This window comes from Pelophylax lessonae, assembly GCF_965119305.1.
Source record: "Pelophylax lessonae genome assembly, chromosome: 13".
Lineage (NCBI taxonomy): Eukaryota > Metazoa > Chordata > Amphibia > Anura > Ranidae > Pelophylax > Pelophylax lessonae.
In genome coordinates this window covers 135,919,705-135,938,886 of record NC_138780.1, presented here as the reverse complement: position 1 = coordinate 135,938,886, position 19,182 = coordinate 135,919,705, and the positions used below count along the sequence as shown (strand labels likewise).

The window sequence follows — 19,182 nt, the reverse complement described above, 5'->3', positions numbered from 1 at the left end:
ACAGAAGTATAAACACTTTTTTCGAAAATCTGTTAGGTGTTCTTGCCGTCCTTGTCTGAGGGACTCTTCCCACTCTAGTGCATATATATATATATATATATATATACATATATATATACACACACACACACACACACACACACACACACACACATTAGGCTTTGAATCCAAAAAACCCTAAGGAAAACTTTACCTGAGTAAGTCCCACATAGACTCCACAGATGGCTGATATAGTAAAGGCAGCAGAACAGTTTCTGTCAACTTTTCTATTTCCTCATTGCACAAAACACTATTCAGAGAGGGCTGCAAAGAAAAAACAGGTCACTGTCAGGACAGATTTATACTGATGTACAAAAGCTGTAAAAAAAACTGCAAATTGTAGCACTATACACTGCAAAACATGGGATATCTGGGCTTTAAAAAAATGAAATAAATGTGCATCATGGTAACCAAGCCAAATGTATTTGTCTCTTTACAGCCACTGGAACAGGTAGAGAAGCTAGGAACATGCAGTGTGACCCATCAACTGTCAATTATTCTAAGAAACATTCATTTTGTTTTTTTTTCTACACAAAAATAATAACATCTAAGATGTCTCTGGCATAGACAATATTGGCACTTTCTATTGAAGACCAACTCCAGCCAAAACTCGCTGTTTAGGGTTGGGCTGAAGGGTTAGATCCTCTTACCAGGTTTTTTTTCTTACTTCCTGTGTCCCCATTATGGTGGTTTACCTTACACTCCTGCTGCTGTGTCACATGGAAAGAAGGGGAGGTTAAATCTCAAACATTCTGTAGTGCTGTTGTGCCCCTTTTCTGGCAGTAATCGCTCTTGTTAATGTACTATAGCAAATTGATGAAGCATATGCAACACTTTCGGTTTTGCCATCGATTCGTGCAACAAAATTTAGGTAGTTCTAAGATGTGACACTTTTACATTGTGGCGCAATTAATGTATTTTTGTATCTTACTAAAGTGTAGCTAATGAGGACCAACTCTCTTTTGGAGTATAGAGAGAGAAACTGGCTTAGGCAGATTTTGCGAAAGGTGTCTCAATGCATTCTAAAAAGTGACGCAGCATGTACCAAGTACAAGTTCTAGATAGGTACACAGATTTTGAGCATTCTGCACTACTTTTAGATTGCACGAGAGACACTTTTTCAAAATCTGTCTGAATCAATCTTTATGAATTCCAGGGAATAAAATATTATAGTAGAGACTTTTTTTAACAAATTTTAAATGCTTAAACAGGATGCTCTTCAAAATCACTTTTTCCAAACTAAAAAAAAATGTTCATATGTGTCTTATCAGTTTCTTTCCAAAAACAAATCAATGCAAGCGATTATTAGCTCTCACCTGCCAGCTAGCAGCCTCATAGTATGATGCAAGAAAGTTGATGGATGAAAGGGTAAGTGGCTGAAGCAAGTCCCAAGTGCTGGCATTTCCAATTTCTTGCAGACATGTACTCAAATATCCTTCCACTATGGGTCGTAATCCAGCGACATTATCCCATGATACTCCAGGTGGAGGAATCTGAGGTTCGGAGTCCACAGGAGTGCTGCAAGTCCACAAGTTACACATGTTTTAATTTGGGGCAACATTGGCTACAGATGACAGTTTCATAAAAATTGTAGGAGGTGTTAGTGTGGAGTCTGTGGACTGTAGCAAAGAGTATGGCAAATACTTTTCCTCAACAAACAGAAAAGCTATAGTGGTCTGTGTCTGTAAGATGGACTGTCTGTGTTGCTCCTAAGGCTCCGTTCACATGTAGGCATTTGGGGCGTTTTGGGGGAGTTTTTCTGCTCTAGGATCAGCTCTCAAAACGCCCAACAAGACAAATCCTATTCATTTCAATGGCCCCTGTTCACATCTGAGCGTTTTGACGCCGTGAGCAAAACGCCCAACGCTCAAAAAAGTACTTGAGCTTCTTTTTGGGCAGATTACAGGCGTTTTCCATTGGTCTCTATTCAATCTAAAAACGCCTGCACAAAAAACGCCTGTAAAAACGCCTATAAAACGCGGTAAAAATCGCTGTAAAATCGCTGTAAAAACGCATGAAAACGCTACACTCAGGTGTGAATGTAGCCTAAGGTCAGGTTCAAACCTGTAATGGAACCTGACAGTTGAAAGTATGAATATCACTGGTTGCTGAAAAAAAAAAAAAAAACAATCTTTCCCTGCAGTGAACCCGACCTGAGCTATAAAATAGTCCTACAGAAGCAACAGAATCCTTTTGGTGTATGTGATATAATGTGAATAGCAGCAAATGCCAAACCAATTCTTTGTAAGTCTGCCCTCTACCCATGTTGGGCTAAAACCCCCACTTATAGACCTCTCAACCAAGAGAAAGTCAGCAGGTTCATAAAAAGCAGTAAGGGTTAGGCCATTATGGAAAGGGGAAAACTCAGAAATAATTAGTTTGGCATTTACACATATTTACAAAAGCACTTGGAGGTAGCATACAGTTTTCTAAAGAGGACTGTGTGATTTTAAAGCCCAGGTTACCAAGAGGAATGTTTGTTTTTTCACATTTATTTGTATTACTCTTTGCCTTTATGAACACACAAAATTATAGTATATCATTATAGTCATGGGTTGATGTAGTGATATAGTCATGGGTTGATGTAGTGATATAGTCATGGGTTGATGTAGTGATATAGTCATGGGTTGATGTAGTGATATAGTCATGGGTTGATGTAGTGATATAGTCATGGGTTGATGTAGTGATATAGTCATGGGTTGATGTAGTGATATAGTCATGGGTTGATGTAGTGATATAGCCATGGGTTGATGTAGTGATCTAGCCATGGGTTGATGTAGTGATCTAGCCATGGGTTGATGTAGTGATCTAGTCATGGGTTGATGTAGTGATCTAGTCATGGGTTGATGTAGTGATATAGTCATGGGTTGATGTAGTGATATAGTCATGGGTTGATGTAGTGATATAGTCATGGGTTGATGTAGTGATATAGTCATGGGTTGATGTAGTGATATAGCCATGGGTTGATGTAGTGATCTAGTCATGGGTTGATGTAGTGATATAGTCATGGGTTGATGTAGTGATATAGTCACGGGTTGATGTAGTGATATAGTCACGGGTTGATGTAGTGATATAGTCACGGGTTGATGTAGTGATATAGCCATGGGTTGATGTAGTGATATAGCCATGGGTTGATGTAGTGATATAGCCATGGGTTGATGTAGTGATATAGCCATGGGTTGATGTAGTGATATAGTCATGGGTTGATGTAGTGATATAGCCATGGGTTGATGTAGTGATATAGTCATGGGTTGATGTAGTGATATAGCCATGGGTTGATGTAGTGATATAGTCACTAGATGTAGTAGCACTGAACCAGTTTTACATCCTTTAAATTGCAATTTTTGCAAAAAGATGTGCTAGCAGTTGCTTCATATATATATTTTATATAAAGTATAATTCATTTAGGTGGTCAGAGAGTGGACGTTTTTGTTACAAGAGTATTTGTGTTGGTCATGATCACAGGCTTAAAATGGTTTTAAAGGCTGAAGGTTTTTTTTATTTCATGCATTATATGCATGAAAGTAACAAAACGTTGTGTGCAGCATTTTTAGAGAGATGGGCAATAGTAGGCTTCATAATACCTTAGTATATGTTTTCTTTAAAAACTAAAAAAAAAAAAAAAAAAAAAATAAGTTAATGTGCAAGAATTCAGACAAAGGTTGTGGTCTTTATATTAAAATATAAAAGTAGACATACAAGGGTATTCTACAAGAGATTGGGAAAATACAAAAAAAAAAAATGGAGGTATTTCCTATAGCAAATTTCAGTTCCTGTTAGAAAAAGGCTCCATCCCCCCTTAAAAAAAAAAAAAAAAAATGGTTGTACTGTATGGGAAGATCAATTGTTCCCTACATAAAAATAAAATCTACCATTTTCTTACCTGTGCAGCTTTGCTTCAAGCTCTGCAGTACAGCCCGCTGTCTGAGTCACATGACTGAGCAGGGTAACTACAGCAGCTGCCCGCTGAATGGAGAGGGCTGCAGAGGAACTGTTTCCTTTACAGGAGGCAATTATGCTGGACAGGGACTGGAGAATTCTCATCACAGCTGGGTACAGCTCTCTGAAAGACAAGGAGCATCAAAACATACATTTTACTTTTATTTTTGCAAAAAAGTAATTATATTCAGTAACCATTTCATTATATTTTATAACAAATTCATATTTCCAGAGCATCTCTGCAGAAAGAGAGCAAGCAAACACATTTTTGGTACTCCTAATATACAATATACCTGGCACTGACAATTTTCTGAAGGAGAATGCAATTTAAGGTATCGGCGCTAAGCCACTGCCTCACAATTAGCAGCAGCGTTGTCAGCCTGCCACGTGCACTCTTTCAGTCGCTGACTGGGTTGCCTTTCAGGTCAGCAGGTTGTAAGCACAGATCTGATAAGTAGCCCAACAGCCAATTTAACCACTTACCGCATACTAACGTAGGTCTACGTCGGTAAACTTTGCGGTAGTGTACCGGGATGATGCCTCTAGCTAGAGGCACCATCCCGGTACCGTGGTTTAGAGCCGACGGTTGGCTTTCCGTCGGTACCGACCGATGCGGCTCGGGAGCCGATCGATCGGTACCCGGGGGGGCGGGAGGGGACGTCCCCCCCCCTCCCGCGGCTTTGCCCGGGGCTCCCGTTCCACCGGGAGCCCCGAGCACCCAGCCGGCACGTCCGCCGGCTGGATGGAGTCCCGATGAATGCCGGAAACGGCATCGATCGGTTCTCCGATGACGTAACCCGGAGGCGGCGTCCATGACGTCACTTCCGGGTTACTGTGCTGCAAAAGGCGGCAAATTTGAAAAACGGCTGTATGCAAAAATGCCGTTTTCGGCGTTTTGCATACAGTGAAGTGTAGTGGAGGGGTCTAGGGTCTTTTAGACCCTCGATCCCTCCATAAAGTGTACCTGTCACTACATATTGGTGTCACAAGGGATGTTTACATTGCTTGTGACAGCAATAAAAGTTATCAGATTTTTTTTTTTTTTTAAAACTTTAATAAAGTTAAAAAAATAAATAAAATAAATGGGAAAAAAAAAAATTTAGCCGCCCCCGTCACCGTTAGCTCGCGCACAAAAAAAAACGTATACGGAAGTCGAGCCGCAAATGAAATCGCTGTTCAAACCACACATGTGAGGTATCGCCGCGATCGCCAGAGCGTGAGCAATAATTTAAAAAAAAGAGCTACACTGTAACTCAAAACTGGTAACCGTTAAATAAATTTAAAGCGTCGCAGATTGAGATCTCTATTGACCGTAGTTTGTCGCGATCCCACGGGGGGGCGCAATTTTAAACCGTAACATGTTGGGTATCTATTTACTCGGCGTGACATGTTCTTTCACAATATACAAAAAAAATGGGCTAACTTTACTGTTTAGTATTTTTTAAAATTAGTGAAATGTGATTTTTCAAAAATTTTCCAAAAAAATGGCGCTTTAAAGACCGCTGCGCAAATACCGCGTGATAAAAAATATTACAATGACCGACATTTTATTCTCCAGAGTCTTTGCTAAAAAAATATATATAATGTTTGGGGGTTCTAAGTAGTTTTCTAGGAAAAAATACTGATTTAAACTTGTAAACAAAAAGTGTCCGAAATAGGGCTGGGGCTTAAGTGGTTAAGGGGCTCTGAAGACGACCAACAATGCTGCTGCTATTTGTTAAGCAGTGGCTAACCATTGTCGGTCTCGACTGGAAGTGCTGTTATCTGCAGAAATTCCAGGCAAAAAATTTTGCAGCATATTGAGAAAAAATTACGTTCTTACGAAAAGTGTAACCTTTGAAGTATAACCAAACATTTTGGGGGGGAAAACATGGGATTTTTGACTGACCGTAAAATCCATTTCTCTGATGTTCAATGACAGACACAGCTCTTCATCTTCATGACCCTAAGGTTATGCCCCCTACAGGAGTAGGACACTAGGCAGAGAAAAGCTTGAGCACGCCTATGGGGCAGTCCCTGGGGGTATACTCCCACTTCCTGCTATAGGTATTCTGTTTTGAAACAAGCAGCATCAGAAGTAAAAAACTAACTCCAAAGAGGGGAGGGTGCTGTGTCTGTCAATGAAAATCAGAGAAATGGATTTTACGGTAAGTCAAAAATCCCACTTTCTCTTTCGTTCATTGGCAGACACAGCTCATCTTCATGACCGTAGGGATGTCCCAAACCAGTGTCAAACATGAGGGGTGGGAACAGCAGAAAACAAACTTCCCAAAGGCTAAACATAACCAACCAGGTAACATGGAGCTCAACTGAGAACAACTGGAGCTCACCTGAAAACGACATCCTCAAAGAGGACAAATCTGCTAAACAGCAGCCTGCAAAACTTTGCAGCCAAAAGAAGCATCCACAGATGCCAACACATCCACTTTATAAAACTTTGTGAATGTGTACACAGACAACCAGGTTGCCGTTTTGCAAACTTGCACCACTGACGCCTGATGACGGAAGGCCCAGGTGGCACTAAGCGCCCAAGTAGAGTGCGCCCTGAAAGATAAGATAAGATAAGAATAAACCTGAACCACGGTCTGTCTGATCCATCTGGAAATGGTCACAGCAGAAGCAGCCAGCCCCTTGTGAGGTCCATCCGTGAGGACAAAAAGTGAGTCTGACTTTCAAAACTACTCCTTAGATGCCAGGTACACCCTGATTGCCCGAACCAAATCCAGGGAATGCAAGGCAACTTCCCTAGGATGCGTAGGCTTAGGACACAGGGCAGGCAACACAGTGTCTTCATTCAGATGAAAATATGAAAATCTGAGACGACCATTGGAAGGATCAATGGACATGGTAGAAGAACCACCTTATCCCTGTGAACAACTAGATGAGGTGAATGGCAAGACAGATCAGACACCCTGCACGCCGAAGTAATAGCCAGCAAAAAGGCCACCTTCTGGGACAATGTAAGCAGTGGAATCTCCCGAATATTTTCAAAGGGAGGTTTCTGAATAACTGTCAACACCAAATTGAGGTCCCATGGCAGCATTGGAGACAGCACCGGGGGAGCCTAGTGTCTCACTCCCTGGAGGAAAGTACGCACCAAGGAGTGTGAGGCCAACGGACATTGAAAGAAAATTGCCAAGGCCGAGACCTGGCCCTTGATGGCCAAATGTTGCTCGACCCCTTGCTGGAGGAAAGCCAAGATCCGAGTTACCCAAAAGGAGCGAGGGTGAACCCCAAGAGACTCGCACTACGCAATGTACGTCTTTCAAGTACGATGGTAAATCTTCCTGGAAGTAGATTTTCTAGCTTTTAAAAGCGTAGGAATCCCTAAATCAGACAACCTTCTATCCTTCAGCACCTGGCTTTCAACAGCCAGGCCTTCAAAGCCTGCAACTGTAAAGCAGGATGGAAGATTGGTCCTTAAGACAGCAGATCTTCCCGGAGAGGGAGTCTCCAAGTAACATCGGCGACCAGCCATACCAGAGGCCAGTCTGGAGCCACTAGAATGACTGGAATCCCTTCTGCCTTGATCCTGCGCAGGAGTCGCGGCAGAAGTTTGAGAGAAGGAAAGGCGTATATTAGAAGATAATGACTCCAGGAAGCCACTACTAAGGGCGTCTGTGGCTTTGGCTAGAGGGTCCAGAGACCATGCCACAAACATCTGAACTTTCCTGTTGAGGGAGGCCAAAAGGTCAACCACGGGAGTCCCCCACCAGAGACACAACTGACTGAACAACTCCGAATGAAGTGACAATTCTCCTTAGTCCAACGCCTGTCGACTGAGATAGTCCGCCTGTCAATTTTCTACCCCTGGAATGTGTACAGCAGAGAGGGCTGGAATGAACCGTTCTGCTCACCTTAGAATGTTGGCTACTTCCTGAGCCGCCAGCACACTTCTCGTGCCCCCTTGGTGATTGACATAAGCCACGGCCATGACATTGTCCGATTGAATCAATACCGGACATCCCTGGAGACAAACTGTCCAATGATCCAGGCAAAGCCTGATCACTCTGAGTTTCAGTACATTGATTGGTAGCCTGGACTCCTACAAAGTCCAGACCCCTTGAGCACAATCCGTGCCCAGAATGCCTCCCCACCTGGATATCTGTGGTGACAACCATGCAGTAAAGGGGAAGAAAATTTTCCCTAAAGAAGTGCAGGAGAACGAAGCCACCAAACCAGGGACCCCCTTGTTCTTTGGCTCAACATGATCAGATTGTCCAGAGACAGGATTCTAGTTCTCCGCTTCACCAGAATCTCCTTTTGCAGAGATCTCATGTGGAACTGTGCAAATGGAACTGCCTCAAAGGTAGACATCATCAGGCCCAGCATGCAAGTCAGAAGAGATGACCGTCTGCTGGCCAGCAGAAGCCAAATCGCCTCCTACAACTTCTGAAGTTTTACCACAGGGAGAAACACTCTGGCCGAGTCCAGAGTAAGTCCCAAATATTCCAGGCTCGTGGTCGGGACACGAGCAGACTTCTGGAGATGCAGAATCCAACTAAACATCCTCAGCGTTTTTGCAGAATGATCTAGAAGTTGGCCAACAGGGCAGTCGAAGACTCTGCTCGCAAAAGCAGATCGCCCCGGTACCCCAGTATCTCAATCCCCCCCGCTGAAGCAGTAATACTAAAACTGGAACCAACACTTTTGTGAAGACCCGAGGAGCGGAGGTGAGACAAAAGGGCAACGACCACAAATTAATAATGCTCCACGCTCACGGCAAAGCGGAGGAAACGCTGATGGGCAATACAAATGGGGATGTGAAGGTAAGCGTCCTTGATGTCGATGGATGCGAGAAAGTCCCCCTGATGTAGGCATGCTACCACCGTGCGAATGGACTCCATTCGAAACTTCTGTACCCGCACAAAGCAGTTCAGTGCCTTGAGGTCCAGAATTGGACGCACCTTGCCCTCCTTCCTGGGAACCGTAAACAGCTTTGAATAGAAAACTTGAAAGCATTCTGACATTAGAACCGGGACAACCACTCCTTGAGACAACAGGTCTTGCACTGCCCCATAGAGATCCTGTAAGCGATCTGGGGATAAGTGCAGGTTGGAAGGAAAGAACCTTCCAGGCGGATATGATCGAAACTCGATCTTGTAGCCGGATCGAACAACTTTGACGATCCGGAAAACAGCGACAACGTCCCCCCCACTCCTGATACGGGCGAGGGCGTTCCTTTATGCGGAGGAGTTTTTGTCCGCAAGCCTGGCAGATCCCGCTCTTGGTTTGTCCAACAAAGACTTCTTGGAAGCCCCATTGGAGGCCCTGAAGTGTTTTGATCCCTTGTCCTGAGATTCTGAGGAACGAAAAGGCTGCTTGTGAGCATAAAAAGGAGCCTCCTTACCCTTGGAAACCTGAGGAAGAAGAGTACTCTTTCCCCCTGTGAGGCCTTTGATGATGTCATCCAAGGAAGTTCCTAACAGGCGATCTCCCACAAATGGAAAATCGGACAAGGTTTTTTTAGAAGCCTGGTCCACAGACCAGCATTTCAGCAAGATAATGCGCCGCAGGACCACTGCAGAGACAGACAGTCTAGAAAGCAAGGGAGCGGCATTCCAAAAAGGCATCACAAACAAACTGTTTGGACCAATTGATCCGCCAGCTCCACAAACTCAGGAGGGAGCCGTTTTTCCTCCAGGTCCCGACGTAAAACTTTTGCCCATTCAATTATAGCTTGTGACACCAGGGTGATGGTGAAAAACCAGCTTAAGTGCCGAACCAGCCACAGCATACATATGGTGGGTCAAGGCCTCCGACCTATCAGCCGGATCAGAGAAGACCGGAGACTCTTCTACCTGAATTACCCTGGCTTTATTCAACCTGGAAACCGGCGAGTCCACTACAGGAGGTATACAATCAGTGCATCCACTAGCACCTTTTCATGTGCGGCTGGAGGAATAGAGGAATCATCCCCACTATCTGAGCACGTGGGGTGCGTGGACACAGACCATGAAGGGTAACTGGCATTCGCAGCGGCCGATTCAGGCCCTAGATCTGAACAGACAGAGGAAGCAGGTGAAGGCGGGACACACTTTTTGGTAGCCCGTTTGCCCAGGACCAAATCCACTTTGGACACCAACGACTCCAGGACTGCCGTCAGTGCAGCCAGTTGTGGGGCCCCCGGAGGGCCCGGTATCCACTGAGAGTGGATCAGGTGGTGAGACGTGTTTCAGTGACTCCATGAATGGAGAGGGAATCTGCGCCACAAGTGTAAAAACACATTGTAAGGGACACCCCAGCGCGCTGTCTGCACCACAAGGCCCAGCACAGCTTCTACCACTGTATAGCAGCAAGAGGGAGAGGAAGCCCCAGACACTCACCAGCACCACCAGAGAAGCTCACAGTAGACTTATGCAAGCACGCGGCGATCAGTAAAAGGCATGTCTGGCTATTAGCACAAGAGGCCGAACACCAGTCTACAAGTAAATGGCAGCACCACGCGACTCCGGGGGTCCCACGGCCAGAAAAAAATGGCCCCAATCCCCCTCAAGGAGCAATCAATTTGGGCGCCGGCAGCGCGCTCCCTCCCCCACCGCCGCACCCCAATTCGCTTAAGAAAGGTATGACCGCCCCGGGGGGGGGGGGGTGTGAGCAGATGGGGGCCACAGAGACCCCCAAGCTAGGAGAGGGGAGACGCACTTGGGAAGTAGGGGAACTCGGGGTCCGACCATCCCAGGGAGGGGCCCACGTCCGCCCCAAAACCTGCCAGGGGTAGAGGGGGGGGGACAGCTACTTAGCACACCAGGAACAGGGTGGGCACCGCTCCGGACAGGACACCGCTCCATAGTAATGTGGGTGCTGTCGGCCAGGAAGAAACGCTGCGACTCAGGCCGAAGCCACTTCGTATACGCTGTCACAAGACGTTTAACTTGCAGGCCAGCCCCTGCCCAATGGGGCTATGTCGTGGCTGGCCTAGCACAGAGCCGCGGTCTGCACAGGCACGCTGGCCAGACTGGGGGGAACCTAAGAATCTATATTAACCAGCTTGTCGCCCAGTCCGGGCACTTGATTATAGTTCTCACAGGAACAAAATAATAAAAGGAAAAAATTCCATTTAAAAGAAAAAAATAGCTAGGACCAGAGATCTTAGCAAAGAACTAGGTCCTTACTCCTGAATAGGCAGAAAAAAACTCAATACCTATAGCAGGAAGCGGGAGTATACCCTCAGGGACTGCCCCATAGGCGTGTTCAAGCTTTTCTCTGCCTAGTGTCCTACTCCTGTAGGGGGCAGCATAACCCTACGGTCATGAAAATGAAGAGCTGTGTTCGTCAATGAACAAAAGAGAAAAAGGGATTACATACACGTTAATAATTTGGCTTCCGGAGCTATAAAGTATTGCACTATCCTTTAGAACACTGTAAATGGGATCTGATATAAAGGATTTGTTGCACCTTCAAATAAAGTTTCTCAGCTACTACATTGTTGGCAGGAGCATGGTCTGATGATGTAAAGTTATATATGCATGTATGTATTGCACTAATGGACCTACTAAAATGATTTACCAGTATAATATTATGTACTTTAAAAACAACAACCAACCTGTATAAATCACAGGCTTGTCCATAGCCGGCAGCAATAGCCCAGAGACGGAAGGTCTCTGTACTTAGTTTTTCAGCCTCATCTTTCGGCAGAGGAAGGTCTTGTGGCTCCTGCACAGCAAATCTGCTCAGGTGGCTTTTCATGTTGAATTTGTGCAGCTAAGAAAAAGAAAGAAGAAATTAAGCATTTAAGATTAATTGGTGAAATTTGCAGGGTTTAGGATTTATGGAAATCATCATTCTAAAGCAAATAATATGTCCCCCTCTTTTAATAAGAGATCTTAGGGGATTTTCCACCTTGTGGTAATCTTTTTTCCAAACAGACCTGATGGTTTTCTTTACAAAAAAGCAAAAAAAAATGTACATAGTACTGTGCAACTCAGGCAACCCGTCCATAGACAGAAGGATATATCCCTACCCATCATTCTCAGGGAGAATTCTGCCCATCCAATGTCTCTTTCAGACTTAAAAGATAGCTCATATTTCTTTGTCAGCAATCTTACTTATCTTCTCCAACAGTTAATAAGTAGTAGCCTCTAACTCCACATGTCCTGCATGTTTTCTCCTAATAAAAACAACGGAAGCCCCTCTGAAAGAGAAATATAACTAAGCCTATTATTTGGCCTGTGTACGCTTTGTGTGCTGTTGCTATAGTGGTATATACTGTATCTTCAAACACCCTGAAGTGGGACTTAGCCCACCTGTGACTGTTGCAACAGCACATCCACCTTAGCTTACAGAAATCAGAGAGACACTTTCATATTAATAATTTCTGAATACTTACTAGTCTGGCAGCTGAGTGGCGGCTAGAAGATGCCAGCACTCTGAGAAATTTCATAGCAGCTGAACAAGGCACACCGTGAAGACTGGTAGGCGCTGTGTCTCCGGTTTCCATTTGCACACTCCACTGCAAAGGCAGAAACTCACGCACCGTTGTCTCTATTAACCGTGGACAATCCAGAAGCTGAATATAACAAAATAAGAGGTAATAACACAAATCATCATCACTAAAGATGTATACCTTTAATATATTCGGTACCTCTACAAATAATAGAAAAACACACGGATAACAGTGGTTGAGAAAAGCTTAGAAATGAATGACCCTACTCCATTTATATAAACACTCTATAGTCAGTTCCATCCAAAGCCAGTGAACCAATAAATATTTTTCTAGGCTGTGGAAAGAAACCTGAGCACCCTGGGTAAAACACACAAACAGGGGGAACATAGTCTCCACATAGATTGTGTCCCTGGTGCAACTGAGTGCAGGACCCCAGAACTACAAGTTAGGAGTGACAACCACTTAGTAACCTAACCCAAGATCTATGTTCCAACCAGCTGCATCTTTTATTGCAATGCACACAACAAAGAAATTCTAGGGCACATGGGTTTTCTAGGGAGACAGCACAGCATAAGTTATCTTCTTAAAAGCATGACAAAAACAGCTGCAAGAAAAAGTATGTGAACCCTTTGGAATGATATGGATTTCTGCACAAATTGGTCATAAAATGTGATCTGATCATCATCTAAGTCACAACAATAGACAATCACAGTCTGCTTAAACTAATAACACACAAAGAATGAAATGTTGCCATGTTTTTATTGAACACACCATGTTAACATTTACAGCGCAGGTGGAAAAAGTATGTGAACCCTTGGATTTAATAACTGGTTGAACCTCCTTTGGCAGCAATAACTTCAATCAAACGTTTCCTGTAGTTGCAGATCAGACGTGCACAACGGTCAGGAGTAATTCTTGACCATTCCTCTTTACAGAACTGTTTCAGTTCAGCAATATTCTTGGGATGTCTGGTGAGAATCGCTTTCTTGAGGTCATGCCACAGCATCTCAATCGGGTTGAGGTCAGGACTCTGACTGGGCCACTTCAGAAGGCGTATTTTCTTCTGTTTAAGCCATTCTGTTGTTGATTTACTTCTATGCTTTGGGTCATTGTCCTGTTGCAACACCCATCTTCTGTTGAGCTTCAGCTGGTAGATAGATGGCCTTACGTTCTCCTACAAAATGTCTTGATAAACTTGGGAATTAATTTTTCCTTCGAAGATAGCAATCCGTCCAGGCCCTGATGCAGCAAAGCAGCCCCAAACCATGATGCCCCCACCACCATGCTTCACAGTTGGGACAATGTTTTGATGTTGGTGTGCTGTGCCTCTTTTTCGCCACACATAGTGTTGTGTGTTTCTTCCAAACAACCCAACTTTGGTTTCATCTGACCACAGAATATTTTGCCAGTACTGCTGTGGAACATCCAGGTGCTCTTGTGCGAACTGTAAATGTGCAGCAATGTGTGTTTGGACAGCAGTGGCTTCCTCTGTGGTATCCTCCCATGAAATACATTCTTGTTTAGTGTTTTACGTATTGTAGATTCACTAACAGGGATGTTAGCATTTGCCAGTGACTTTTGTAAGTCTTTAGCTGACACTCTAGGATTCTTCTTCACCTCATTGAGCAGTCTGCGCTGTGCTCTTGCAGCCATCTTTACAGGACGGCCCCTCCTAGGGAGAGTAGCAGCAGTGCTGAACTTTCTCCATTCATAGACAATTTGTCTTACTGTGGACTGATGAACAGCAAGGCTTTTGGAGATACTTTTATAACCCTTTCCAGCTTTATGCAAGTCAACAATTCTTAATCGTAGGTCTTCTGAGAGCTCTTTTGTGCGAGGCATCATTCACATCAGGCAATGCTTGTGAAAAGCAAACCCAGAACTGGTGTGTGTTTTTTTATAGGGCAGGGCAGCTGTAATCCACTCCTCCAATCTCATCTCACTGAATGGACTTCAGTTGGCTGACATCTCACTCCAATTAGCTCTTGGAGATGTCATTAGTCTAGGGGTTCACATACTTTTTCCACCTGCACTGTGAATGTTTACATGGTGTGATTAATAAAATCATGGCAAAACTTCATTCTTTGTGTGTTATTAGTTTAAGCAGACTGAGATTGTCTATTGTGACTTAGATGATGATCAGATCACATTTTATGACCAATTTGTGCAGAAATCCATATCATTCCAAAGGGTTCACATATTTTTTCTTGCAGTTGTACCTGTTAATCGTGTCAAAAATTCAGTGACCTTGTCAGTTCCTGTGGGCTAAACATACAGCAAAAGCAATCCTATTTTGCGTCTGTAATTAAGTAATAACATCATCCAATCATGTAATGGAGATGAAAAAATGGCAGACTTTTTTTAAGTCCAGCCTGTGTGACCACTATGACTCCTATCGTCATAGTAGATACAGTGGGAAAGTGAGAGCAGTGCCCAGGGGAAGGAAATGTGCTTCTCACAGGACTACATTGAGAAATTAAAGGGGGGGAAAGACTAAAAAGGGAAACAAATACAGGTACCTTGTCTTAGGATTTGGTAAGCAGAAGTATATGCATTTTTTGTGTTTTAAATTAGATTTTCTTTAAAAAAAACTTTCCATAAAAATACACCGAGGGAGAGAGTCGAGGGACTCACTGCTGTAACTCATTCATTTTGTGTGTAATTTACAACTATGGAACAATGGGCTTTTTATTTTTTACAGAAGATAATAAAAGCATGAAAAGGAGCCTAAAACGTTATTTGCTGGCCAGAAACAAGAATACACACATTTGTTTCATTTTTTTCTAGTCCATACCATAAATAAAGAAGATAAATATGTACAAAACCACCACATATTCCCTTTTAAGTTACAGTTTTATCTAATGTTTTAAAGATGGTGGGGGGGTCATCCCAATGTGAGCCTAAAGGCCCGTACACACGTACCGATCGTCGGCATACAAACGTCGGTGGACGAAGGATCTGCCGATTGTACGCGTGTTAGTATGGTGCCTCCGACAGATGTCTGCGCACAATCCGCGGACAAAAGTCTTTCGTGCAAACATGAAAATATTTGTATGCCGACACCAGAACGGACGATTGTTCGCCTGTCAGTACACAATTCGGCCGACAGACCGCAGATTTGCAAGACTGGGCATGCTCAGAAAATAGAAAACACAGGGAAAGTTAACCATTACATGACATCACTTCTGCAGTCGGCGGACAAAATTCTTGTGCTGTCCTTGTGCTGTCTTTGCACTTTTCAGCAGACACCGACATCCCGGGGAGAAAAGAGGAACATTTGTATGCCGACCATCGGTACGTGTGTACGGGGCTTAAGGCTTTACCTATACATGGCAAAACAACAGGTTCACTTAACCACTTAAGCCCCGGAAGATTTTACCCCCTTCCTGACCAGGGCCTATTTTGTGATTTTTTTTTACTGCGTGACTTTAACGGACAATTGCACGGTCGTGCGACGCTGTATCTAAACGAATTTGACGTCCTTTTTTTCCCACAAACAGAGCTTTCTTTTGATGGCATTTGATCACCTGTGCGATTTTTTGATCACGCGTTATAAACAAAAAAAGAGCGTAGATTTTGCAAAAATAACAATATTTTTCAAATTTTTTTTATATGAAATTCCAGAAAAAAAAATGTAAAAATCAAAATTTTTTAACATTTTCGGCCAATTTGTTTTATGCTACATATATTTGGTAAAAAAAATAAAAAAAAACGCAAAAAGCGTATTTTGATTGGTTTGATTTTTGTAATTTTTGGTCTTTTTTTTTTTTTTTTAACGAGTAATGGCGGCGATCTGCGATTTTTTTTGCGGGACTGCGACATTGCGGCGGACAGATCGGACCCTTGACTGACATTTTTTACACTTTTGGGGTTACCAGTGACATTACTGCAGTAATCAGTGCTATACATATGCACTGTTACTGTAAAAATGACACTGGCAGGGAAGGGGTTAACTGTATTGGAGAGGGAGGGGTTAAGTGTGTCCTAGGGGCGTGTTTCTAACTGTGATGGGACATGGCTATTAGTGTAAAAACAGAGATCAACGGTCCTACATAGTAGAACCGTCTGATCTCCATTTTTACACAGGGGAGAATGACAGGCAGCTTGTTTACATTAGCCGCCTGCCTTTCTCCCTTCCCGGCGAACGATCGCGAGTGACCGGCAGACATCGGGTCCGCCGGTCACACGCACTGACTTGTTAGGGAACGAGCCGGGGTGGGCGCGTGCTCGTCCGCTATTGGCTTACAAGCCAGTGACAGGCTAGTGACGTACCGGTACGTCACTTTGCCTGGCCGGGGCTGACCGCCACAGTATATATACTTGCGGCGGTCGGCAAGTGGTTAAACCGACAAATAAACCTCCCCTATCATTACCCCCTCAATACAGTAAACTGTACCCAAATCCTGTGCAGGTTCCCCTCTCACCCTCCTCTGATGTCTGAAGCTAAGATACCTACACACTTGAATCCCATGAAGTTAAAATGGCTTGCCTGTACAGCAGGAGCAACATCTTATTCTAAAGCTGGTCATACACTATACAATTTTCTTATTTAACCTATTTAACTAGATTTACCTTCAACTATGTAGTGCATGGGCCTGCCTGATTGCATACAAATGGAAAGTGTTAAGATTTCATATGGTTTTGGTAAATCTAAAGGAAAATTGTTCAAGAATATTGTATAGTGTATGGCCTGCCAACATCTAAGGGTTGGTAATGGGAAGGTACATGCAGACAGTCAGAGGATGCAAGTAGGGACCCTGCAGGAGTATGCATCCTTCTCTCCCTTCTTCCCCACCACACTAGGTGTTAACAGATATACCGGCCACTTCAAGGTATAGAGTATTGCTGTCATATGTGGGTGGGAAGAGTCTCCTAAGGCTTGAATAACACCAGTTGCCCAGAGCTTCATCTCTTTGCTCTTGGATCCAGAATGTAGTGATGAAATGTACATGTTGTTGGGGTGGGGGGAGGGGTGGTTTGGAGTTAATTTTCCATAGTTCTTACCTGGCTGCAGGCTGCTACAGAGTGACGAGCCACCCTTGTAAGAATCTCCAGGATATTCAGAACAACAGTAGGAGACGGTCTTACAACTTCCAAGATATATCTAAGCCGGTGAAGAAATTTTGTCTTTAGGAGACCCTACATAAAAACAAACTTGTTTGAAATAAAACACCAAGAGACACTGAGCCACATAAAGGACCCCACTTACTAAAGGGTTAAGACTTGCATGCCATGGCATGGTTTTTATCAAATGCTATACAACAGAGGCAGGTAAGGATTGGTAATTATGCTTGATACATTTTTTAAAACTGTACAGAAATGGGGAATGCTTATGTTTAACCTCAACAAAACATAAAATTTGCCCAAAACAATTCTAAACCCCTTTATCAAGTGAACTATGATAAATGAATGCGGCTACTAACACTAGAACAATATTTTTTCATTTTTTTTAGAACAAAGTAAATTATGAGAATATATGGGAAAAAAATAAAACCATTAACACCAACATTGTGCAATAAAACGCATGTAAACCCTAACAATAAGCGTCTCCTATTTGCTCCGTCAAATGTATTAAAACCATTTTGTTATATCTGGTCAATAATTTATGAAGAAAAAGAGAGGGTGAGGTTTCTGAAGTTCCATCACAGGGTGAGAACAGTGATCCTCCATAAATACAGAAGTGAGTAAGCATCACCACCCAAGGATAGGAAGTATGTTACTGGTTGGATCTCAAAGTGAAAAAAAAAAGGCCTGAAAAAAGACAAACGAATGCAGCCATCGCTTATATAGGAATGGTAACCTGCAATACATTTTGTTCTTAGGTATAGACTTTAAGTTCTAGTTCAAACCAGATAAAGTCCAGTGCGTTTTTTTTCTGCATGAAAAATGCATGCACAGTGTTTTCTATGTATTCCAATGGCCCTAGTTCACACTGGTGCAGTCTGTTCCAGGTGCAGAAAAAAAAAAATAGAACATGCTGCATTTTTTCTGCACACAACTGTACTGGAACACAGCAAAACATATAAAAAATGTGATGTATCCGGAGTGCATTTTTGTAGTGTGAACTCTAAAGGCAGTGTGAAATATCATGCAAAAGAGAAACAATGCCACCTGCTGGTGAAAATGATGAAAAGGTGTAGTGCTTACATGTTTAAAGTGCAAACTTCTATAAGGGATAATCCATCAATTTATTCCTGTAGCGCTTACCTTTATAGCATCATAACGTGCCACTTCTGAATCGGACTTCTTTTCCTCTTTAGCTTTTTGCTTTTCTCCTTCAGTCATCCTATTAGAGTCCCCAACTATATCATCAATATCTTCATCCTCCTCCTCCTCCTCTTCTTCTTGATTAGGCAAGAAAGGAAAGGACTTTGTTCCCTGGTACCATGAAAAAGTAATATCCAAGTATTCCTGCACAAGAAACACAGCAAAAGTTTATAACTACCTATAGAAGATACTGCCTTCATAGCAACTACTTTTCATTTAGCCACAGAAGGTTTTATCCGCTTCATGACCAGGTCATTTTTAGCTATTCAGCACTGCGATGTTGTCTAGCAATTGCTCTGTCATTAAAGCGGTAGTATCCCGCTTTTTGACACTTTTACCTACAGGTAAGCATATAATAAGGCTTACCTGTAGGTACAAATAATATTACAGTGTAATAGCGCTCTAAAGGTCCGGGGGGACCTTCAATTAGTTTGCCGGGAGCTTGCCGGAAAATCACTCCCGCGCGCATGCGCGCGACGTCATCGCGGCGCCGGCCAATCATCGCGCCGGAGCCATCTCTTCCGGCCAATCACCGCGACGGAGCCGCCGAA

General features: G+C 43.4%; 1 protein-coding gene across 1 annotated transcript in view; it reads right to left on the bottom strand.

Moving 5' to 3' along the window:
• The window catches only part of RPAP1 (RNA polymerase II associated protein 1), a 128,432-nt gene that overhangs the window by 34,059 nt on the left and 75,191 nt on the right, over positions 1-19,182 (bottom strand). Inside the window, exons 11-17 of the mRNA XM_082275309.1 lie at positions 18,572-18,775; positions 17,369-17,503; positions 12,308-12,487; positions 11,525-11,682; positions 3,923-4,102; positions 1,356-1,557; positions 194-303 (exon numbers count right to left, since the gene is read on the bottom strand). Coding sequence (XP_082131435.1) covers positions 194-303; positions 1,356-1,557; positions 3,923-4,102; positions 11,525-11,682; positions 12,308-12,487; positions 17,369-17,503; positions 18,572-18,775 — 1,169 coding nt within the window. The remainder of the gene's footprint in view (positions 1-193; positions 304-1,355; positions 1,558-3,922; positions 4,103-11,524; positions 11,683-12,307; positions 12,488-17,368; positions 17,504-18,571; positions 18,776-19,182) is intronic.